The sequence below is a fragment of the Danio aesculapii genome, chromosome 4 (assembly GCF_903798145.1).
Source record: "Danio aesculapii chromosome 4, fDanAes4.1, whole genome shotgun sequence".
NCBI lineage: Eukaryota > Metazoa > Chordata > Actinopteri > Cypriniformes > Danionidae > Danio > Danio aesculapii.
The window spans coordinates 28,148,315-28,169,718 of NC_079438.1; the positions used below are offsets into that span (position 1 = coordinate 28,148,315).

The 21,404-nt window shown below is 38.4% G+C and overlaps 1 protein-coding gene across 2 annotated transcripts; it reads left to right on the top strand.

Moving 5' to 3' along the window:
* Positions 1-777: 777 nt before the first annotated feature.
* LOC130222824 (gastrula zinc finger protein XlCGF57.1-like) lies at positions 778-21,281 on the top strand. Of its 2 annotated transcripts, XM_056455383.1 has the most exons (3): positions 778-833; positions 1,154-1,301; positions 18,509-21,281. In XM_056455383.1, the coding sequence occupies exons 2-3, from the start codon at positions 1,217-1,219 to the stop codon at positions 19,807-19,809; spliced, it is 1,386 nt and encodes a 461-aa protein (XP_056311358.1). In that variant the 5' UTR covers positions 778-833; positions 1,154-1,216; the 3' UTR covers positions 19,810-21,281. The 2 variants fall into 2 exon arrangements, with proteins under 2 accessions (XP_056311358.1, XP_056311359.1); XM_056455384.1 differs by lacking the exons at positions 778-833; positions 1,154-1,301 and adding an exon at positions 16,270-16,352.
* Positions 21,282-21,404: the final 123 nt, after the last annotated feature.

Consider the following 21,404-nt stretch of genomic DNA (forward strand, 5'->3'; position numbering starts at 1 on the left):
ATGAAGAGGCAGATCAACTTGCAAAGAAAGCATTGCAACATACTCAAATAGAAATAAAAATAAAAATAAGTAAGTCAGAGATGAAAAGCATGATTGCAAAGGAAATAAGTAGGAAATGGCAGAGGGAGTGGGAAAATGGAGAAAAAGGCAGGCATATGCATAGTATTCAAGGATGTGTGGGTGTTATTAGAAATAAGTTTGGAAATAGAAGGAATGATGTAGTGATAACTAGGTTGCGTGTTGGTCATTGTTTGCTAAACCAGTATAAGTTTAGAATAGGAAAGCATGAGACAGGCTGCTGTGACAAATGTGGAGAAGTCAATTAATTAAAGGATTAAACATTTACGGGATAAATAATCTGTCATTTCAGACCTTATTAAGAAATGGTGCAAATCAAGGTAAAATAATACTCCAATTAATTAATTACTTAAAAGAAACAAAATTGATTAATAGAATTTGAGAATAGTTTAGCAAAATAAAGAAATTGTAAATTTATTTAGATTTTAAACTTTAAATTTGATTTATTTATTTTTATTTTCCTCCTATCTTCTCCTTCCTGTTCGCTTTTCCCTCTGGTAATCTCATCCCCTCCATTCATATATATAATCTTTTGTTCCCATGCTTTTTCCTACATTATGCGCTCCACACTCCTATCCAGTAGGTGGCGGGAATGCACCATGTAAGTTGGTCTGCCAACCGCCATTAACCCCACAAGAAGAAGAAGAAGAAGAAGTGGCAAAAAAGCCAAACAAAAAAAAAAGACTTTTATTTTGGCGTGACGTGTGACGTCATCAGGCGGCGCCGCTTCAGCGCTGTGATTCAACTGCAGAAAGGTTTGTGATTTAAAACGTTTACAGATATAAACCGATTTTAATTTATAGTTCTGTAGTTTTAGGTTTTTTATACGATGCTAAATTATGTTCCTGTTGTTGGAGATAATATTTTAACCCTTTATACAACGTAGTACTATTTTATTCCCAGTAACTGAGAGCTATTGTTTGAATAAAGTAACAAAAAGTGTGTAATAATTGTTTTAAAGAAACATTTTACCTGATTTCTTTTTGTTAATTTCTCTCATATAAAGAAACTGTTGAAGCAAGTGTTGAAGAGAAGTTATTTTGTTTCTGTTCATTGTTTTGTTCATTTTAAACAGGATAAAGTGTCCAAACACAGAGAAAAACTCCTGCTGAAGCGACTGATCTCCACAGTTATAAAGATGGCGTTTATTAAAGAGGAAAGTGAAGATGTGAAGATTGAAGAAACATTCAGAGTCAAACAGGAAGAGCTGCAGGAACAAACAGGTTGATTTTCATTCTTAAAGACCAACTCAGTCATTTGATCCTCATTCAGATATATTTTAATAATAAGAATACTAAATTAAATCCATCTTGCAGCCCTGAGTGTGCTGCCTAGTTCTCCTAAATGCACATAAGCACTCATTAAAAGACAGGAATGAGCTTCTTTCATGTTACTTGTTCTTATGTCTTTTGTCATTCTTTTATGTATTATTAGTCTCTCATTTTCTCTACCTTCTTAAGGTTATTGCTTTTCTTGTTCTCCTACTGTTTGTAAAGCATCCTTAGGCACTGGCGCTATATAAAATTAATAAAAACAATAAATTAAATAAAGTTTAACTGAGCTGAGGATATCTGACCTACAATATTCTCATAGAAGATATCTGCTATTACTGTGATAGTGTTGGCTTAGTACTTTCCATTTGCATATGTCACGTTGATCACAATTCCAAATTCTTTATGGGTTTAAACTTGTTTCTAGTAGTTGTTACTAGTTCTCACAGATAGTATCTGAGTTAGAATTACATCATTATTATAATAACTAATTACCAGGGCTATTGTGTTTAAACCAGGTTTCCGTGGGGTCTTAAAAAGGCTTAAATTTACTGAAATATTGTGTTGTAGGTCTTAAATCTTTTTTAAACAAGTCTTCATTTTCCTTTGTTCATGTTTTGCTCCCCAATCTGGCCAAAACCCATACAATCACCAACAATCCATCTCAATAAAACTTTCAACTTTTATTCAAAAAGGTCATTTTAACTATATTTATCATAATGGTTTAATTATTTTCCTCACAATAACATTTGTTTAAACGTGCTCCATGTATTTACTGCTGAGGCCATCGACCTTGACAGATTGTTGTGCACAGGTTTAGTTTATTATAGTTTTTAAAACATTTGTTTATTTTTTTTTATTTAAATAAAGTTTATTTTGGAAAAAAAGTGCATGGATACAAGTATAGCTTGCTATTTTTTTACACAATATTTAAAATCTTTTGCTAAGAAATATTTAAAATATTGTCTTTTTCATTATTCATTTATTATTGTATTATTAGCCTTTAGCCTTTTATGAGTCTAAAATTTCATTCATAATGGTTTTAAAAATGTCTTTAGAAGTCTTGCTTTTAACTTGGTGAAACCTGCAGAAATTCTGGTTTAAAGTATGTCAGAATTTTAAATATGCTGAATGAAATGGACACTAAAATAATTAATTATTATAAAACATTGTACAGAATTCTAATCTATATGATGATGTTGTGGGAGGACATGAAGCAAAACGAACAAATTATAGTGGAACAATAACGTTTAGCAATGCACTGACTACAGCTGGCCAACAAACTAGTCTAAATGACTTTTGCTGATAAGTAATGGATTACAGCATGTTGATGATATGCAAACATTTGAGTGTAAAGTTTATCCGAATATTGACCATAATCTTCATGTACCAGCAGGCGCCGCCATTGGGATTTTTTTGCTTGAGACTTTTTTAAAGAATGAATTTTTAGATCGTAAAAACAGTGTTGTGCTGCTGTTTTAAGTGTTTCAGGACAACAGTATCTCCAGCAGGAAAGATATATAAAGATGCCATTTTAAATTGTAAAGAAATCTGTGTTTATGAAACAAATCAAGACAGCAGAAGTCAATGATTCATTTGAATTATTCAGCCTGACATGTTTACTGCTCCAAAATATTTTCAAAGTTTCTCAAAAAAAAAAAATATTGTGTTCAAAGGGGAAAAAACCGTGATATTGTTATTCAAGGTTATCATATCGTCAGAATCTTATACTGGCCCATGCCTAATACTGCTTGATGTTGTAAAGTCATCCATTCATTCATTCATTCATATTCTTTTCGGCTTAGTCCCTTTATTAATCTGGGGTCACCACAGCAGAATGAACCGCCAACTTATCCAGCATATGTTTTATGCAGCGGATGCCCTTCCAGCTGCAACCCATATCTTGGAAACATCCATACACATTCATTCACACTCATACACTACGGACAATTTAGCTTTACCCAATTCATCTGTACCGCATGTCTTTGGACTGTGGGGGAAACCGGAGCACTCGAAGGAAACTCACACAAACGTGGTGAGAACATGCAAACTCCACACAGAAACGCCAACTGACCCAGCCAAGGCTCGAACCAGTGACCTCCTTGCAGTGAGGCAATAGCACTACCTACTGCACCACCACGTCGCCTGTTGCAAAGTCGTATTTTCTAATTTTATTGTGTTTCTTTGTATGTATAGTCATGAACACACTTGTTTGTAGAGCAAGTAGCCGTTGATTATTCCTGGTCATTTCTCTAAGTTCTAAAACAATAGCATATGAGATCAGGGCCCTGTTTCAGAAAGAAGGTTAAGTGAAAACTAAGTATTTTAACCCTGAAATGAGAGAAACTCTGTGTTTTTCGTTTCGAAATGGCAGGTTTGTCAAACTTTAGAAAGCAGGGTAAGTCAAGCCTGTTTCTGAAAGAGAGGTAACTTTAACTCAGAGTCAGTTACCGTGGTAACTTACGCTGTGAACCTAACCTGGTCAGTAGCAGGTTTTATTCTCTAAACTCTGAGTTTCTGTCGATCTCCTCTCCTTTTTTAAAGACGGTTGATGGAAACGTCATGATGTACATAACTTTTGAAATATAGGCATAAAAAACATGCGCATAACTGAGTAGGATAAACTTTTTATTCGATAAAAAAGATAAACTCACGTAAACAACACAAGCACTTTTACTGAACAAATTCCAGTATGTGCATTAAAAAGAGGTTTGTTATAAGAAATCATATGATGATGAAAATGTGTGTGAATGGACAAACCAGCAGGCTGAGCACACTGTAAAACATCTGAAATGTTGTTTTGGTCATTCTAAAACCCCTTAACCATTTCAGTATTAATGTTGTTATATTATTTATGACCTCCAGAGCATTTGGAGCTTGTCAAGAGTGTCTGTTCTCCGCATCTCATGGCTTCAAACGCCAATACGCGCTTGGGTGTCGGCATTGTACTCTGAGGTGAAAATCATTTATTAAATAAAGAAAAGATTCATGTAGCTCCTACCGCAGTAAATTCTGTTTTTACTGTTGATATTTGTCACCAGTTAATCAGGAAATTATGATTTTGTTCTCTTTGATTCATTGGATGGAAACCCTGCTTTATTCGCACATGTTTTATGCAATATTCCAGGTTTGCAAATAAATTTAATTAACATTTTTGGATGGAAACAGCTATTGCCTACATTTCAGTCCCACAAAGAACAAAGTCACGTACGAGAATGGCTTGTCCTTCTTTAATGAATAATTAGCTTAAATTCACAGACCTTCGATAGAGACATGTACTGTAACTAATTACAATTAAAGCTAATTGAACAACAAATTAACATTGGGAAAAAATAACCCCTGAGTGTTCAGTGTAGGATAGAAAAGGCTGCCAAACCTCATAAAACTTTTTTTGTAGAGCCTCGGATGGTGTACTCGAGTTTAAGATGTGATAACACTTCTAATATCCAATGTTTGTGGGATGGCGGGTTTGTTTTTTTCCACCTGAGAAGAATCAGGCGTCTGGTCAATAAAGAAGAAAAAGCAATGATTTCTATGTGATTAGCTGACAGGTACATTTCTTCTGCCACTGTACCAAAGATTGAGGTCAAAGTATTAGGATCCATATATTTATTACATATAGATGAAAATGATCCAAAAATATTGGTCCAAAATCTATGTAATCTAGGGCATCCCCAGAACAAATGACTCAGATTTGCTGGCTCCAAACCACATCTGGGGCAAGATGAATCTCACCCTGGATACATTTTGCCAGCTTGCTCCTAGATAGGTGAAGCCTATGAAGCTCCTTAAACTGAAGAAGACCATGTCTAATACATACAGAAGATGAGTGTACCAGTTCTATGGCATATTGCCAGGCTGTATCTGATATTTCTAGTCCCAGTTTGTCTTCCCATTTTTGCTTTATATAATTTAGGGAAGGGGAGGCAGTTTTTTGGATCACTTCATATAACATGGACATCATACCCCTTTGATATGGGTCCATATTTACCAATTCATCTATCCAGCATGCTTCTGGTTGGTTTAGTGAAGGAGAGAAGTGTTTTTTAATGAAACTACGGACCTGAAGGTACCTAAAAAATTAGACTGGGGAATCTCAATGTCTGTTCTTAACTGTTGAATGAGATAAATATGGCATTTTTAAACCGGTCCTTAACACACTTAACTCCCTTCCTAGACTATAATTGGAATGCTGAATCTATAAGAGAGGGAGGAAATAACGGATTTAACAAAATGGGAGCAGAAGGCAATGCTTGTTTATTATTAAAGTGAAGTCTGAATTGTGACCATATTCTGAGTGATCCATTAATAACTGGGTTATTTGTAGAATATTGTTTACTCACTGGAATCGAAGCACAAGGTAGTGAGTGTAAAGACACTGGATTAGACGTGTGCTGTTCCATCAGTAACCAAAGTGGGCCTCATCATTACAGATGTTGGAAAACCAGAATATCAGTTCGTGTAAATTGGCCGCCCAATAATAGTATAGGAAATTTGGCATTGCCAATCCACCCTCTACCTTCTTTCTTTCCAAGAATTCCTTTCTTATGCTAGAAATTTTCTTATCCCGGAGAAATGTAGAAATACAATTATTCAACTCCTTGAAAAATGACTTGGGAATAAAAACAGGCACAGTCTGAAACAGAAATCTTTGTAGTATTTTCATTTTAATGGAATTGATCTTTCCAGCCAAAGATAAAGGAAGGGTTGACCACCGCGTCATGTCTCGTTTGGCTTTGTCTAATGTCTTTTTAACATTATTATTGAACAAATCCTTATATTTGCGTGTCACACTCACACCCAGATAAACAAATTTATCAGGGCGTACTGACAATAGAAAGGATTGGAAGGACATTTGCTGTGCTCTATCATTGATAGGGAAAAAGTGACTCTTTGTTAGATTGACTTTGTCTCCAGAAATTATTGTAAGAGCTTTTGGAATACATGTATCTGGATTTGACAGAAAAATAAGATCATCCACATATAGCAGGAGTTTATGTTATTGTCCCTCTCTGAAAATTCCTTGCAAGCCATCTGAGTCCCTTAATATGGTTGCAAGAGGTTCGATGGCAAAGAGCAGAGGGGACAGAGGGCAGCCCTGTCTCGTTCCCCTAAAGAGTGGAAAGCGTTTAGAAATTATGTTATTTGTTCAAATGGATGCTTGGGGCCTGGAATATATAATTTTAACACAGGAATAGAATCCAGGCCTAAAACCAAAATTTTTAAGCGCTGTAAATAAATAGATATACTCTGTTCTATCAAATGCTTTATAGGCATCTAAAGAAATTAAGACCTCTAGATTGGTATTATTTTTAGGTGAATAAATAATATTAAAAAAGTGACGAAGATTGTAAGATAACTGTCTCCAACAATAAAATCTGGGTGAATTATCTTTCTCATGACTGACTCCACTCTGATTGTCAGCCCTTTAGCCAGGATCTTATAATCACAGCAGAGTAAGCTGATCGGACGATAAGATTCACATTTAAGTGGAAACTTATCCTTTTTAAGAAGTACTGTTATAACAGCTGATGTCATGGGGGGGGGGGGGGGGGGGGGGTGATTCTGAGACAAGAGTTTCAGCAAATACCTTGCACAACAGGGGTGTGAGCTTCACAGAAACTTCTTATGAAACTTGGCCAGGAAGCCATCAGGGCCTGGTGTTTTTCCGGTTTTCAATTTTTTGATCGCATTTTCAATATCAGAAGGTGTTATTTTCCTTCTAATGCCAACTGATCTGAATCACAGAGGGATGGTAATTATAAATAATTAAAAAAGCTCTCAATACGTTCAATTTAGTTTACCTAAGAGCTGTAAAAAGTTTTATAGAAGTTTTTTAATTGATCATTAATTCCCTGTTGATTAGTAATTAGATTAGATTCAACTTTATTGTCATTTCACATGTAAAAGTACAAGGCAATGAAATGCAGTTTAGGTCTAACCAGGAGTGCAATAGCAGCAAGTGCAGGATGCAGGTATAAGTTATAAAGTGCAGTTACAGAAAAAAGATGGGGATATTTACAGATGGTTGTACTATAAACATTATATACAGGTTGTATTGCTATGAACAGATTTACAATAAATGCATATGTGTACAGATTACTATTAATAATCAGTGTGCAGATAGATAAACATAATTACAAATGCATATGTACAGTGGGTGTGTACATAATTACATATGTCCATGTGCAGTGGGTATGTACATTTCAAATAAATGAATCAGTGCTATGAATATGTGCAAATGTTAAACAGTGCAGTGAATGTGAGGAGTATAAGTTATGAGGAGAGTGGGGGTGTATTAGGAGGGCAAAAGAGTTAGTGAGTGGCAGAGATCAAAAGGTAGACAGTTCTGGATGCTTGGCGCAGAACTGTGTTTCTTCTGGATGTCCTCTATGGCCAGCAGTGTGGTCCCTGTGACGTGTTGGGCAGTTTTCACCACCCGCTGCAGTGCCTTATGCTCAGCAACAGAGCAGCTTCCTTACCAGTCTGTGACGCAGTTGGTCAGGATGCTCTCTATTGTACAGCGGTAGAAGTTCACCAAGACAGCTGATGACACCTGGTTCTACCAGGCTGGAGGTGTTGGTGGTTCAGGAAAGGTCCTTTAAGATGTGGGTCCCCAGGAACTTGAAGGATGAGACAGGCTTAACGGCCATCCCATTGATGTGGATGGGAACATGTGAGCCTGTTCGTCCCTTCCTAAAGTCCACAATGAGCTCCTTGGTCTTGGTGGTGTTAAGGAGCAGTAAATTTATCAATAAATCAATAAATTTTACAAAATCGTCATCTGCCAAAAGTCTTGAGTTAAACCGCCATGTACGTTGGGGGATTACATTGCCTGGAGGGGATTACATTGCCTGGAAAACATAGCTTTAGTGAGACTGGACAATGGTCCGAAATAACAATACTACCATACTCTACTGCTGAAATTAAGAGAAAATAACTGCTTGTCCAGGAAAAAATGGTCAATCCTGGAATAGGTTTGATGCACAGGTGAATAGAAGGAAAATTGCTTGGAAGATGGATATTTAAATCTCCAGGGGTCACTTACACCATATGTCTGAAGGAAAGAGTTAATACATTGTGCTGGCTGACTTAATGTATTACTTTAAGAGCTAGAGCGGTCCAAAATTGGGTGCAAAACACAATTTAAATCGCCTCCAAAAATTAAATTGTGTGTCGAGACTAGGAATAATTGAAAACAATCACTGAAAAGTTGTACATTGTCCCAATTAGGAGCATACACATTGGCCAGGACCACAGACATGTTAAAATGTTTTCCTTGGATTATTACGTATCTGCCATTTTTATCCAACAGATTTGAGTCCATAACAAACTGCACATTCTTATATATGAGTACAGCACCACCCCTACTTTTGCTATTGAAGTTAGAATGATATATTTGTGTATAGCCTCCTCTATTAAGTTTAGAATAGTCTATTTTCAACAGATGTGTCTCCTGTAAATATACAATATCAGATTTTAACTTATTTAGATACGCGAACACCTTGTTTCGTTTTACTGGGTGATTTAGCCCCCGCACATTCCAACTGGTAAAGTTTGTCTTTACGCCACCCATTTTATGGAGGGCTGTCAAAGACATTTATCAGTAGCAGCCGAAATGTATCTGTGGGTTTTGTATGTAGGGGGATGTGTGGGGGAGAGGGAGGAAAGAGAAAAAAGAAAAAAGGGGTGATCACACATACAGTTATAAACACGAAACAACAAAATTCAAACCTTGTGTGTAAACTTGCACACACTTCCAGCTACTCCCACTCTTAACTAGCTTACCATGTGGGACCTCACGTATAAAACAAAACAATTTGAACAGCTCCTGTTATACAAAGCTACCCTATTATTGACAAAATATATTTGAGAACTAGAAATAACAACAACAAACATGTGCTATAGTGGTAATTTAAAAGTTAACCGGAGAGTGACATTAACATTTGTATTGTCTTTGACAGCCCAATGTACTGTCATGATTGCCTTCATTTCAATGGCTTTCTTCAAAATATCCCCTTTTTCGGAAAAGTAGTGGCATTTAATCATGAAGGCGCGTGGAGCTTCTTTGTCGTCCACTGGTTTGCCATGTAGAGTACTGTGTGCCCAGTCCAGAAGTAGAGTCTTCTCGAGGTTCAGGGTATCTTTCAGGATGCCAGCTAAAAATTACATCACGCGTCTGCCATGCTCCCGTCCTTCTTTAACTCTCGTAATGCGAAGATTTGAGCGGCGAGACCTCTCCTCAAGATCTTCGCTTTGGTCTCAGCAGAGCCAGCTCCTTTCACGATACTAAACTCTTTTTCCAGGGTAGTAAAAGAGTCGGAGTATCCACTCAACACAGACTCCAGACCAGTCACTTGCTCTCCCGTTGCTTTCACTCAGGCGTTAATGTGCTCCACAGCATTGCGTAACTCTGTCCGAAGCTGGTCAATTTGATTGCAAAGTTAATTTGACTGTGCAACAGGCTTTTCTTTAAGTTTAGCAATCAAATCGCCCTTTAGTGCACCAATCGCTTGATGGACCGCACTGTTATCACTCGCTGGAGCCGCCTCTTTTTTTTAGATGCAGCTTTCACTTCGGGGTTAGCATTAGCATGGAGGCTAGTAGTGGATTCTGCCTCCCTACGGTTGCTTTGGCCTTTATTCATCCTGATTTAAGTTGAATTACACTCAGAAGAGCTAGACTCATACACTTATAAACACTTATTTTCCAGTACAGGTTGGTTTAAGGTAATAGTATTTAGGATAAGAACAATATTAAATGAAATTTTAAGTTTCACGTGAGGACCTCAACAGTTTGCATCTTCACATGGCGCGGCTCCAACCGGAAGTCCAAAACAAATACTATAGCAATAATCACAATGAAACACAAAACTCTCAGCACTTACAACTCAAATGAAAGTGAAAGGAAAAAAATGCTAATGATTTCAGGCCAGAAGATTCATCCGATTTGAAAACGGGGAAAAATAATAATGATTAGATTAGATTTAACTTTATTGTCATTACACATGTACAAGTACAAGGCAACAAAATGCAGTTTAGGTCTAACCAGCAGTGCAATAGCAGCAAGTGCAGGATACAGCTATAAGTTATAAAGTGCAGTTATAGAAAAACTATGGTGATATTTACAGATGGATGTACTATGAACACTATATACAGGTTGTATTGCTATGAACAGATTTACAATAAATGGATATATGTACAGGATGCTATTAATAATCAGAAGTGTGCAGATAGATAAACAATTACAAATGTATATGTACAGTGGATGTGTACATAATTACAAATGTCCATGTGCAGTGGGTATGTACAGTTCAAATAAGTGAATCAGTGCAATGAAAATGTGCAAATGTTAAACAGTGCAGTGATTGTGAGGAGTATAAGTTAGAGGAGAGTGGGGGGTGTATTGGGGAGACAAAAGAGTCAGTGAGGGGCAGAGGATGTCCTCTATGGCTGGCAGTGTGGTCCCTGTGATGCGTTGGGCGGTTTTCACCACCCGCTGCAGTGACTTACGTTCAGCAACAGAACAGCTTTCATACCAGACTGTGACGCAGTTGGCCAGGATGCTTTCTATTGTGCAGCGGTAGAAGGACAGCTGATAAAAGCTGGTTCTTCTTAAGTTGTCTTAAGAAAAATAGGCGCTGGTGAGCCTTCTGGACCAGGCTGGAGGTGTTGGTGGTCCAGGAGAGGTCCTTTGAGATGTAGGTCCCCAGGAACTTGAAGGATGAGACAGGCTCAATGGCCATCCCATTGTTGTGGATGGGATCATGCGAGCCTGTTTGTCCCTTCCTGAAGTCCACAATGAGCCCCTTGGTCTTGTTGGTGTTAAGCAGCAGATTATTGTCGGTGCACCCAGTGGCCAGATGCTGTATCTCCTCCCTGTAGGCAGTGTCATTATTGTTGCTGATTAGACCAATCACTGTGGTGTCATCTGCAAATTTGATGATGGTGTTGGACCTGTTCACAGGCCTACAGTCGATGGTAAAAAGGGAGTAGAGGAAGGGGCTCAGCACGCAGCCCTGTGGTACACCAGTGTTGAGTGTGACGGTGGTGGAGTAGATGTGGCCTGATCTAACATTCTGAGGTCTGTTAGTCAGAAAGTCCATAACCCAGTTGCAGAGAGATGTGTCGATATCCAGGTCTCTCTGCAACTGGGTTATGGACTTTCTGACTAACAGACCTCAGAATGTTGAATGCTGAGCTGAAGTCAACAAACAGCATTCGTGCATAAGTGTTTTTATTGTGAAGGTGTGTGAGGACAGAGTGCAGTGCTACGGAGACGGCATCTTCTGTGCTCCTGTTGCCACGGCAGGCAAACTGATGTGGGTCCAGTGTGGATGGCAGAGAGTCTTTCAGATGTGCCAGGACCAACCGCTCGAAGCACTTCATGATGATGGGTGTGAGTGCTAAAGGGCGGTAGTAATTCAGGCATGTTGGGCTGGAGTGTTTAAGCACTGGCACAATAGAGGTGGTTTTAAAGCATGTTGGCACAGCTGCTAGGTTAAGCAACAGGTTGATAATGTCTGTGAATACCTCAGCGAGCTATTCTGCACATGCTTTGAGGACGCGCCCAGGAATATTGTCTGGTCCAGCAGCCTTGCGCACATTGATCCGACTCGGTGCGGTGTAGACTTCTGAGGAGGTGAGTGTGATAAGTAAGTGGTCGGTTGAGGAAGTGATCCTGGTGTAGGGTTTTTTTATTGTCTCTTTCAAAGAAAGCATAAAAGTCATTTAGCTCGTTCAGGAAGGAGACATTTGTGGCTGTGGGGGTGGACTGGCTGGGTTTGTAGTTGCTGGTGGCCTGGATGCCCTGCCACATGCGCCGAGGATCAGAGTTGGAAATGTGCTCCTCTAGCTTTAGCTTGTAACAGTGCTTGGCCTTTTTGATGCCCCTCTTTAGATTAACCCTGGAAGTGCTGTAGGCCTGTGCATCCCCTGATCTAAAGGCAGTGTTGCGTGCATTCAGCAGGAGGCCTCCTTGTTTATCCATGGCTTCTGATTCGGGTATGTGGTGATTTGCTTCTGGGTTGTAACACTGTCTATGGTGGTGTTGATATATTCCAGAACAGAGGAAGTGTAACTGTCAATGTCTGTGTGAGAGCCATAGGTGGCCTGGAAAGCAAACATACTCCAGTCTGTATGTTGAAACGAGCACTTCAATAACAAGACAGCGGTCTTTGCTCTGTTGCTTCGATACGTACTTTCACTTTTTGTTTCTCACAGCCAGTCGTTAGGTTTCTACTGCTTGTCTCGACCTGGTTTCTCTACTCGTTTCCCCACACTGCAACAGTTCAGTCGGCTTCTCTTTCTTCCGCACCCCACTTAATACTGCCCTCTTCAACTCTCCTCCTCCTCCTCCTTTATACTCTCACCCATTTACTTTTTGCTGTCCTATGGGTGGAGACCAATTAAACAAGAATCAGAAAACACCAATAATCATGAATGCATGATTATATGCTGTCATGGCTTTGCAATCAAAAAAATGTTGTTATAATAGAGGCCAAATGGAAAAAAAAAACGACCATAAATATAACGAAAAGGAAGTAAATTTGCCCAGAGTGTATTGAGTTCATTTATTTATTTATTTTATTATATTTTCCCAGAAAATTTCAAAATAAGATGTCCCCAAATATCAGTCGGTTAGCTGAAACACAAAGAAAGTTTTGGCCAAATTAAGCCTCACAATTACCCCAGAATGGATGAAAATGATCCAACAGCACACAAGGGGAAAGGTGCACATTCCAGCCTTTATGCAGATTAAAAATTAGAATTAGAAAACTTTATTATCCACATGTGTGGAAATTTTATTTTGACCTCTTAAACATCACAAATACAAAAACACAGAGCACAAACACAAAGCTTCCTACACCACAGATTACTAACACACAACCCTAGACATATAATCTACTTCATGGTCATTTATTCAGTATGGTAATAGCAGACCGTATAAAAGATTTCTTAAAAATATTTGTTTTTGTTGTGGGTACTCTGTATTGTCTACCTAAAGGAAGCTTTTCAAATTCATAATAAAGAGGATGAGTTGAGTCCTGAACTATCTGTGAGGCTTTCCGTCTGGTCTGGTTTGTTTACAGTTCCACACGCTGCTTCTGGGGCTCCATTATGTCCTTACTAGCCATATTAACGATCTTTGCAAGTTTATACTTGCTTCTAGCTCCAAGATGTCTGTACCAGCAAGAAATATTATAGGAGACAATACTTTCAACCAGACTGGTATAAACCTTCCTCAGAATACCCTTACTAACATTAAAACTATTTAATTTTCTTAAAAGAAAGAGTCTCTGTGTTACCTTCTTTTAGATATAGTCTGAGTGTTGAACAAAATTTAAGCCACTATCTAAAATAATTCCCAGATACTTAAAACTGTTTACAATCTCCACATGTTGACCCTCAATAGTAACTGGATGACATATAGGCTGCCCTTCCCTACTTATAATTAGTTCCCTAATTTTCAGGGCATTAAGTGACAAAGCACTCTCTTCGCACCATGTCACCAGATGTTCTATGTGCTCAATAGCCGCATTTCCACTGTCGGGCCAGTGCGAACCAGGTCTTTTATCAGGCCCTGTTTTATATTGGTTTGTTTATTTAATGTGATTTTATTATATATTATATATATTTTATTTTATTATATTTGTAATTTTATTTTAATTATTTCAATATAGCTTAGGCTATTTTATCTAGATATGACACTATTGTTTTAAGTCTACAAAAGTGGACACGTAATTTAAGTTTTATGTCTTTCTGTTGTATTCATATTGTGTATTATCTACAAAATAAAAAAAAAAATTAAAAGCTGCTCGCGGCATTAACAAAGCTGTAAAGGGAGCGCTCTTTTGCTCGCTCTCACACACACATACAGGCATCTAAACACGCACAAGCACACCTATTAAATTTGACAAAAACTCTCGAAAACATTTACTGTCTGCTGTGTCTTTAATATGGTGTAAAGATTATTATGCGTTATTGAAACATCAAGGTGGACGCAGCAAAGAATGTCTCTTATAAATTAAAACTTTATTATTTTATGCAACAGCCTAACATTTAAAAGGGAAACATCAGGGCGATCATACGCAAAAAGACCTCAAGCCTATGAGGCTAGATGGTTTCTTTTCCTTATTTGTTTGTTTGTTGCATGTACTTGTGTGCGATCGGAAAACTAGTGTCCGCCTCTCCTTTCACTCCGCCCGAACCCCTAGCTGGCCTTCTTTGGCCCAAGGTATTTGGCGGGCCGTTAAAGGCCAGCCGCTGGCTCAGAGAAAGCCCCGCTTTGGCCCGATCAGACCCCGGAAGTGACAGTGGAAACGCGGCTAATGTAGGCCCTCTCTAGCTCCTCTTTTTCCTTGACCATAAGTCCAACCACAGCCATGTCATCAGCATACTTGAGTAGGGTAATATTGCTTTTAAAAATCTGCAGATGCTGTACAGATATGTCTCATGTCTGCGAGGCAAATATTCAGCTGTTTGTTCAGCTGTTACCCCAGAACTTTTTTCTTCTGATGCGATTACCAGTCGGGCACAGAATGAACAAGTACTCCCTGTCTGCTTTACACATTTTAGAAAAAAAACATTCTGTTGTAGTTATGATTATATACGTATAAAATAGGCCATTAACAGCTTTTGTAAAGATTGCTTAAGATTGCTCTCCAGAATATCAGACCCTGACAATAAAACAAGAAACTTTCTGATCTGAGAAGAAGATCAGGAAACCGGCTGATTAACTGTTCTATTCAAATCAACCTGAGACAGTTGACAATAGGCTGGAAACACAGAACTACACCTCACCAGGGGGGAATAAGAGAAAGTTCATCCTTCTCCTTTCACCTCAAGCCCTCCTTCTCGACTCTTAAGTTACCTTCTGATCCGAGCAGATCATTCACATAAAATGTCCAAGGTTTTAATATGGTGTATCTTGTAGCACTAAATTCATGTTGGGATCATCTTAAATGTCTCTGTGTGATTGGTAAAGTGGTCTTAATGTCACTGTACTATTTCACTGGTATATGTTGATTTGTTTTTTGGCTTTGATAAGATCTTTGCCAGATGCTCCCCATCATTAGAAATGGTTAACTTCTCAAATTCACCTGGCAGAGTCTCGGTGACGCTTCTATTATCTTTAATTTATGGCTACTTGTTCTGAGTTGAGTATTTAATGGAAATGTGGACAAATATCATTGGGATCTTGTAGCCAAGACACCTCGTTGCAGCATCTCTGTGACTTATGCTGCAACATACTTCTCTGGTCAGTTATGCATCTCTAACTCTTTGATTTATCTGTAGGGGTAATTTAGTTTTAACCCAAAGAATGACCAGTCTGTCAGATGAAAAATAGCCAGAGTCAGAGATTTTAAATAAATAAAGTTTACTGAAGATAGTTTGCAGCTTCAACAATCGCAATGAGTTCCTAGTAGGGTTGCCACCTGTCCCTTAAAATACAGAATCATCCCATATTTGAGAAAGAAAATGGGCATCCCGTTTTAAATCAATACGGGATGGGTTTTGTCCCATATTTATCATATTTTTAAAGTAGCTTTTCATGCAAATCATCCCACACACATTTTATGAAGATGCCTCATTTCCTACTTTTGATTGGTTAATACTAATGTCATCATTAGTTTGATTGATCTTTGTCCAGTGAGGAGGGCGGGTCTTTTAAGCTGAGTCTGTCAAGTCTTGACAGAGAGTAATGGCAGATGCTTCTCCAGGTAACCCCCGCATCTGAAAGTTTCAGAGTTTAAACGCAAGCGACTGCAAAAGTACCGCAGAGTGTTAGAAACTGTTATCAAGCCATGTTTCCATGTTTGGATAGGTGTTACTGCAAATAATGACAAATGTTTTAGCCAAAATCTGTTATCAATTCTACCCTTTAAAATTAGGTTTATTAGTATGTTCTCCTCTTCTCTAGGTTACAGCAGCTGAGTTAACTCAGGTGTACCACACTATTAAACATAACATCAGCTATATCAGCCTGATCTCACGAGAAAATGTAAGTATTTTACGTTTTGTCAGTTTAGTGGCTACTTTGTACGAATTTGTACGAATTCAGTCGTACAAAATTGTACGAATTTAAAAAGGAGGCATGGCACCTAACCCCACCCCTAAACCCAACCGTCATTGTGGGATGAGCAAATCGTACTAAATTGTACGAAATAGATCGTACGAATTAGCCGCTAAATCAAAAAGTTACGAATTGCCGTGAGATTGTGTTGGCTATATTAGTGCTGCAGAGTTAGTGCTGCAGAGTTGTAATAGAGAAAGACTGACTGCATCTTTTTACACAGATTTCAACAAAAGTTTATTTTAAAGTCCAAGTTTTCACTTTCCTGAAAACATATTTTAAGTTGCGATTTACCACCACTGTCATGCTATTGAGCCTGTGATTGGGGATGTGGCCACCACTGCAGTATGCGTCCCTTATTTTTTTGTATTAAAAGTGGTAACCCTAGTTCCTAGGCCGCTCTGCCTTACTTTCACAAATCAATAACAATTATACTCTCACATAACATCAACTATGTCATTCATAGAGGTGTTCTAACCTAATTGGTTAAAACACAGATAGACTTGGAAAATTCCCACGTGGGGTGCGTGCGTACAATTCTGAACAGTATCTCAAGCATAAAGGTCAGACATCCACCAGACTGTTTAGAGCTGACTCCAGACCTGTGAAACGGTTCCACAATAAAATAGAACACATACTCTTAAAGTACAAACTGTTTCTTACCCAAGGCTGTGTACTCTCAGCCGTCTTTATCAAAACTGGTTAAAAACCGGTGTAATCTACATTCAGGCAGTTATATTCTTACTACACAAAGTCTATCTTGAATAAAAAGTAGAATCACTTTAAAATAATTAACCGTAAAAATTGCAAAATCACTTAAGACATTTTAGATAGTATTAACTCATAGAAATAACTATAGAAACAGTTGCTTCCAGTCTTCAGCCCTTCAGTTACACTCGAGGTCTCCGTGACCTCTGACCTAGTTTGGCGGCTCCTGAAAATAGTTACAAAGAGACAGGCAGATGCACTGAACATTCCTATATTAAGCAATATGTTAATTTTATTATTCAATAATCGTCTTTGATAAAAATGAGAAACAGGATGATGAGAAAAGGATAAATGTTGATCCATGCTGAGACTGATTGGAAGGTAGAAATCCAAATCCTTCATATCTTTGAGTAATGGATGCTGTATTTTTACAGTATCAGCTCTGAAGTGGCTTTCTGATTGTTTTATTGTGTAATTTGCATAATACAATTTTACCTGACAAATAAAATGTTCAGTTTTGACTCATTCTGAATTCTCCTGAAATCTTTTTATATCCAGTGGATTAAGTAGAGGCTGCGCTACCTTTATGATTCGACATGATTAGACTTTTGATTTTAAAGGCACATTTGACTGTACGGAGCAGTGTGGCACGACAGCATGGCGATCTTTAATCATCTAATCGCTGATTTTAGCAAGTTGCATGGGATTGGCTAAATTGACTTTTTTTAGGATGAGTGGGCAGTTTGCAACCAGTCTATTTGAATATTAGTTAATCCTGCACCCTCTGACTAACTTCAGAGTGTCGACATACTGTCCATGGGAAGACATGCAAAACTGGGGCATTAAACTCTGAGCAGCGTTTGGTCCCTAATGAACGTACAACTGAAGAGTAAAGAATCAGATATAAATCAAAACTCTAAATTAAGTCATAAATGATGAATGTGATCTGTATTTCTAATTGTAAGAACGGTCTACATTTTACAACACTTCAGATTAAGTCAGATTAAATTCTGAGCTAAAAAATGAATAAAAATAAATTCTAATAAATAACAAAATTCTTTTCAGAAGCACTAGAAAAGGCTTCCATGCATTTAACATTAGACCATGCTGTTAGTTTCATCATTGGGCTAATAGATGGACTTCTACACTTTTTAAAGCTGTGTCTTATCAATATGACCAAAATAACTTTTATAATCAATTATGTAAGAAACTCTGAAAACTGGACTGACACAGTTTCAGTTTACTATAACTTCTATGTTAAGTGTCTTTTGGCACAATTTACATTGTAGCCAATGTTTCCAGTGTCTTTTCACTTTTCAGCTTTTGATGAGAGTTTTTAAGACTTAATGAAAACTAATAATTTTTATTTATTTCAGAGCTAATTGAAGATAATGAGATGAGGAAAGAGGAGGAAGATCATGTCAAAATTGAGGAAAAAACTAATTTACAGACTGAAAGTATTTTGAAAAGGAGAGACAGGAATCGTTTCACCTGCACGCAGTGTGGAAAGAGTTTTGGAAGAAAAGGCAATCTTAATATTCACATGATGATCCACACTGGAGAGAAACCATTCACATGCACTCAGTGTGGGAGGAGTTTCAGCCAATCATCATCCCTTAATCTACACATGAAGATCCACACTGGAAAGAAACCATTCACTTGCACTCAGTGTGGGAGGAGTTTCAGCCAATCATCATCCCTTAATCTACACATGAAGGTCCACACTGGAGAGAAACCATTCACATGCACCCAGTGTGGGAAGAGTTTCAGCCAATCATCAAACTTAAATCTACACATGAGGATCCACACTGGAGAGAAACCATTCCCTTGCACTCAGTGTGGGAGGAGTTTCAGCCAATCATCATCCCTTAATCTACACATGATGAGCCACACTGGAGAGAAACAATTCACTTGCACTCAGTGTGGGAAGAGTTTCAGCCAATCAGCCAACTTTAATAAACACATGAGGATCCACACTGGAGAGAAACCTTTCACATGCACCCAGTGTGGGAAGAGTTTCAGCCAATCAACAAACTTTAATCTACACATGACGAGCCACACTGGAGAGAGACCATTCACATGCACTCAGTGTGGGAAAAGTTTTAAATGCTCATCACACCTTAATCAACACATGAGGATCCACACTGGAGAGAGACCATTTACATGTACTCAGTGTGGGAAGAGTTTCAGCCACTCATCACACCTTAATCAACACATGAGAATCCACACCGGAGAGAAACCATTCACTTGCACTCAGTGTGGGAAGAGTTTTAGCCAATCAGCCAACTTTAATCAACACATGAGAATCCACACCGGAGATAAACCATTCACTTGCACTCAGTGTGGGAAGAGTTTCAGCCAATCATCATCCCTTAATCTACACATAATGAACCACACTGGAGAGAAACCGTTTACTTGCACTCAGTGTGGGAAGAGTTTCAGCCAATCATCATCCCTTAATCTACACATGAGGATCCACACTGGAGAGAAACCATTCACATGCACCCAATGTGGGAAGAGTTTCAGCCAATCACCATCCCTTAATCTACACATGACGAGCCACACTGGAGAGAGACCATTCACATGCACTCAGTGTGGGAAGAGTTTTAAATGCTCATCACACCTTAATCAACACATGAGGATCCATAGTGGAGAGAAACCATTCACTTGCACTTAAGCTGTGGTCACACTGGACTTTTCTCTCCATAGACTTCCATTTATGTGCACGCGAATGCATCAGACCGGAAACACAAATTCGTGCATCAAGTTTCACAGTTCACTGCGTTGCAAAGTTCAAGCTTGGTGAACTCTGACCTGCAAAATTGCATCACTTGACTGTGTGAGACCAATCGAAGTTCAAAACATGACCTCGCTGGACAGCAAATTAAATTATGGACCAATCGCTCACTTTTTAATGTCTAATCATCTTGTTTAATTCCGCCCCTTTTTGCAGCACCGTACAACAGAATTTTGCATGCTCAAACTCTAGTGTGACCGCAGCTTCGGTGTGGGATGAGTTTCAGCAACTCATCAGACCTTAATAAACACATGAATACCCACACTGGAGAGAAACCATTCACATGCACTCAGTGTGGAAAGAGTTTCAACCGATCAGCAAACCTTAATGAACACACGAAGATCCACACTGGTGTGAAAGAGTATATGTGCTTCAGTGTGAGAAGACTTTTATTACAGCTACAAAATTTAAACTGCACCAGACAATTCACACTGGAGAGACCGTACAAGTGTTCACACTGTGACAAGAGGTTTAATCAGTGAACACATCTGAAAACACACTGGAGAAAAACCGTACAGATCTGATCAGTGTCTACAGAGTTTCGCTTATTCGGTGCAGCTTAAGAAACACATGGACAAAAAGTTGCACACATAACATGAATGCAGCAAAATATTTTCTCATGTGCACAGGATGTTTCATGTCTGAATAATGTTTGAAAAGGCTGAGTGACAGTATACTGTTTTCCAACACTCCTACACTGCAGTAGGTGGGGTTGTAAATGTGTTGCGCTCCTCGCGTTTACCGTAAACACAATAGTGGCGGCTGAGAGAAGAACAGTTTGTTTTGGATGATGTTCTCTGTCTGACTCCCTGAATGAGAAACAAATCACTGGGAAGACACTGCACAACAAAGAAGGTGGAGCTCCAGGACGGTTAGTTTTCAGTATAACATGGCCTCAAGTTTAGAAAGCCCATTCAATTGTCCTGTGTTGCATCTTTTATTAGTAAAGTTTCTTTACTTTAAGGTTCAAGATTTTTTCTAGTTTACTACATTTACTTGTTTGAGTAGAATACAAACTTGATGAATATTTGATGATTTAGGCAGAGCGACAGGTATTAAGTTTTACAATATTAATACAGTGTGATGATCCCAAGACTCCAGATTGGAGTATGTGGTAAATCCTGATTGGATGCCTGCATTACTTATCAATGGGTATATAAAAGTTGTAGCTAGCTACTCCGGGCACTGTGGCTACTCGAGAGTTCATGCCAAGACCTGTCATCTCATTGACTCTTTAACCTTATGGTTTTGTTTTGCATTACTTATGTCATGTAGTTAAAGTGTTGTGATTATATCCTAAGTTCTTTATCTTCATTATTATCCCTAGACATTTGTTGGTAGCTTTGATTGATTGTTCTATGAGTGACATTTTATAATAAATAATTTGCATTCAGGCTATTTTGTTGGCTCATCTTTCTTTTATGTTGCGACTCAAACGAGCGGGTCATAACACTTTGCAAATAGTGTCCGGTTGA